At 31.4% G+C, this 2316-nt stretch overlaps 1 protein-coding gene across 1 annotated transcript in view; it reads left to right on the forward strand.

Moving 5' to 3' along the window:
* LOC108571517 (mucin-1) overlaps window positions 1-2316 on the forward strand; it is a 12387-nt gene that overhangs the window by 2628 nt on the left and 7443 nt on the right. Inside the window, exons 2-3 of the mRNA XM_017933577.1 lie at window positions 1534-1670; window positions 1754-1811. Coding sequence (XP_017789066.1) covers window positions 1562-1670; window positions 1754-1811 — 167 coding nt within the window. The 5' untranslated portion in view covers window positions 1534-1561. The remainder of the gene's footprint in view (window positions 1-1533; window positions 1671-1753; window positions 1812-2316) is intronic.

The raw sequence follows: 2316 nt of genomic DNA on the forward strand, positions 1-2316 counted from the left end.
AATATTAGAAATAAAATTAAAAAGAAACAACAAAACGAAATTAATATGATTTAGATTATATTATAATTTCATCTAGACATTAAAGGGTTAAAATACAAGTTTGCTAACGATTATTTTTATCCTGGTGATCCTTTAATTTGCACTGGTGTCGTGCATACAAGACGATGAATCATATGCAAATATTTCACAATTGCAATTGAAATGAATGTGATTGGTGATTGCAAATTCGATTTGATACACGGTGTTACGAAGATCAATCGATATTTCATGCATCAGCGAGAGTCAATATCGAACGTTGTTACACTTATTGTACAATCGATTAATTTCAAGTTTGTCGTTCACCTTATGCATAAGTGTTGATTAGAGAAATTTCTTACCTCTCTCTTTAAAAGTAACTAAAAAAATATCATAAGAAACGCAAATTATATATGTATCTTTCTAAAAGAATTTTCGTAAAAAACAAATTTTCAAAGAGATTGAGAACCATTGACGTTTTCAAGGGAATTGAGAACATGATTGAATCGATCTAAAAAACCTACCGACTACAGCAAATTTCAAACCTGCGCATATAGATTATAGTGTTCCAAGTATCGATTGAAAATGTTGTCTTATGCTCCTAATACAATTCACATAAATTTCCATAATCCGTGCCGCTTGAAGATTGTACCACTTGCAATTATTAGAACGTCATTACTATACCATGTGTGTATCTACAAAGTACTATAAGTTGATCATGAGTCATTCGTTTGACCTGCATTTATTTGGCTTGTTTAAACGCTATACAATTTGTGATATTCATGTTTTATTCAGTCCAATGTCGAATGGTGGGCGATTCTGTATACCCACCATGGACATATTCTTATATGGCTGTTCGTGAGTCGTTTCATCGTGGCCCGTCTCTCGAGGCCGCGTTCGTTGCACAATTCCAAAGAGATCTCTTCGTTTATCTTGTGAAAAAAAGTATAACTGTTCTACTTATGTGTGTATATCCTCTATACATCGACTTAGCGTCGAAGATGGAGAAGGAAAGTTATATGGTTTAGAGGGCGTTAGGTAGGTCGATCAGGAAGTAATTGATGAATTATAGTCGGTACAGTAGATTTTTCTATGATTAAGTTATTGAAAAAAAGAGTCTTTCATCCGACTAAATTGAAGTCTAATTATGTTTGATAGGTTTTCGCGACATTTAGTAGTACGGTACAGTCATGGGAGTTAAATTGATTTGTTCAAACGGATTGTAGTTTCAAGGAGTCTGAAACTTTTTGTTCTTTATAAAACATCCTAATATTATAAAATGATATAAAATTTAAAAGAAACTTCAAATTTTCTATTATCATATTACTAATAATTTTTTTTTTATTTACTATTTTACTTGTTATTTGTTTTATATCATAATATTACGATGCTAAAAAAGAAGCGTTCAAACTTGTAAAAGAAATGACGATGATAATAAGTATTTAAAATGTTATAAAACAGAAGATTATCAGATATATGCAATATTGGAAAAGTTTCCTTTATTTGTTTCCCTTTTAGGAAAAAGTAAAAGTACACCATTGAAAACATGGGTGGCATGACGCAAAGGCCGTGGACACCAACGAAAAGACGAGGTCCAATCGCTGCAGAATACAGTAGTCCAGGTCCTGCTTGTGTAACATTACCGCCACTAATTGGTAATTTTTTCGATACAGTAGCATCTCACGTTTATGATTACAATTCGTTAAAATTTATTACTAAACACAAATGAAATGTTTAGGAAAAACTGTTCCAGATTCGAAACGAGGCAGAGCACCCGCCTTTTCTTTTGGAAACAGGTACTATACAATTTAAGTATCCTTTCGTATAAGTTCAAAATGTAACGACACGCTTGTAACACAAATTATTCTTAATAAAATTCGATATTAATTCTAACTTTTGAAGCTTTGCTTCTGCAATTCAAGATTGTCACTTATAATACTATTGAGGCTCCAAATGAAACCTTCAAATATAAAAAAAATAATAAGTAATATTATAAAATAGGAAACCTTCAATTTTATATATAATTGTATATATCAGGGGTGGTCAGTTACACTACCTTTGGAAGCCACATTTCAAGGGGAATATTTGAAAAAGCCGATTATTTATCTTTGATAACAAAACGAACAATGAGAAACTGAAAAATCAGTTCAATTTTTTAAAGTTTTAGTTTACTAATAACTTTGTAACAAGAAATGAAATAAAATAATTACTTTTGGACATTTATCAGTTTTAGTTTACCATATTTCATACATACATTTTATTTGCATAAGAGTCGCACGCGGCTCGCGGGCCCCGCTATGG

Source organism: Habropoda laboriosa, unplaced genomic scaffold, assembly GCF_001263275.1.
Source record: "Habropoda laboriosa isolate 0110345459 unplaced genomic scaffold, ASM126327v1 scaffold40, whole genome shotgun sequence".
Classification (NCBI taxonomy): Eukaryota; Metazoa; Arthropoda; class Insecta; order Hymenoptera; family Apidae; genus Habropoda; species Habropoda laboriosa.